This window comes from Oratosquilla oratoria, chromosome 9, assembly GCF_046742065.1.
Source record: "Oratosquilla oratoria isolate Oo_2021 chromosome 9, ASM4674206v1, whole genome shotgun sequence".
Taxonomy (NCBI): Eukaryota; Metazoa; Arthropoda; class Malacostraca; order Stomatopoda; family Squillidae; genus Oratosquilla; species Oratosquilla oratoria.
Genome location: NC_134785.1, coordinates 72480216 through 72481655, shown reverse-complemented (window position 1 = coordinate 72481655; position 1440 = coordinate 72480216). Strand labels below are relative to the sequence as shown.

General features: G+C 40.8%; 1 protein-coding gene across 1 annotated transcript in view; it reads right to left on the bottom strand.

Annotated features, from left to right (window-relative positions):
- Positions 1-1045, bottom strand: part of LOC143028579 (uncharacterized) — a 1775-nt gene extending 730 nt beyond the window's left edge. Inside the window, exons 1-2 of the mRNA XM_076190902.1 lie at positions 948-1045; positions 287-453 (exon numbers count right to left, since the gene is read on the bottom strand). Of these exons, the coding sequence (XP_076047017.1) occupies positions 287-453; positions 948-1027 (247 nt within the window). The 5' untranslated portion in view covers positions 1028-1045. The remainder of the gene's footprint in view (positions 1-286; positions 454-947) is intronic.
- Positions 1046-1440: the final 395 nt, after the last annotated feature.

Sequence of the window (1440 nt, the reverse complement as noted above, 5' to 3'; positions counted from 1 at the left end):
TCTCTCCTCTCTCATAATACGATCGTAAAACCCCACAGACCTTTACTACATCATAGCTTCTCCAGTAAGATCTCTCTACTGCCACCCCGTTATTCCTAATGATAAATAAAAGAATCATAGAAAACGTGTGTCCACACTCCATTTACTGTGATCCTGAGGAGTACGATGAAAAGAAGTCGCTAACATAGCACAAAAAGAACAACAACAGCGAATCATTTTCAACTCCATGTCCCTCTTGTTTGGCTGGTCCTACACCCCCACCCCCCCATTCAAAACAAACACTCACCTGGCTTGACGCCGTCACAGCAATGGTATCCATTCTCGTCGTCGCAGTAGAATTTGCACGGCCGTGGTGTCGTCGGAGGTATCGGCGACAGGGAATCCACCAAAGCGACCGAGATGGTCACCACGACCAACATCACTATGTATGTCGTGAAGCGAGACATCTTGTGGCTGAAAATGAAAGGCGACAAGATAGAACAAGAGGCCACACGATGTTCTATGTTCTACACGCTGGACATATAACGTGTGTGTGTGTGTTACCTGTGTTTAAAAACCAACTTGACCCCTAAGGACGAAGCGAGCATCTCCAAGGACTCCATTCATATAATTATAAATAATAATAAGTAAATTTATTTGGCAAAGAATCAATATTAATGAAGTGCAGATAATGACAAGAACACATAGTTCGAAATAAAAATGGTAAATTGCCGAGGATAACACAAATAAGCCTGTACGCTTATTGTGGTCCTCATTAGATTGTTATTCAGCTCTAAGTTACACAGACAACATACGTAGGTGATTAGGGGGACCAGAGACAATTATGAGTAATACCAGTCAGTACACATAGGACCAGTCAGTGCACATATTCAATCTAATAACAAGCGATTTCATTCAGTTAGGAGTTTCTACCCGCGTTCCGAGAGGATGCATGAGTAAGATCTTACCTTTTATTTGAAGTACAAGTCTGGTAGCGTTGTGAAGGAACTTCTCCACACACACAGTATTTATACCCAACCAGGCTCATCTGAAATCATTGCCAAGTAGACAGGCAGTCGTCTGCATCCTGAATTACATATTCTTAAATATTTTGTATTTTCTTGAACTTTCATGGTCTGTTCATACATTTATAAAAAATGTGACAAGTTTTTCAAGGATACAGTGGGCCAATTCTGATGAAGGATACTTTAACAAACCTCAAATTAGAAATAAATAGCATCAATACCGTTATGGAAACGTTAATTGTCGGCTCCAGGCTCGGTTGAGTCGTCGACAGTGTTCCACTTCTCTGAACATGGAACTGGTCGGTTGCCTGATATACATTTTTTTTTCAGGATTTTCATATAAATACATAAAACATGTACCTCTCAAAAATACCAAGATAAACGCTTTCGGTACTTGAAAGGAGTTACTTTTCGGTATGCGGTGCCTGAACAGGGA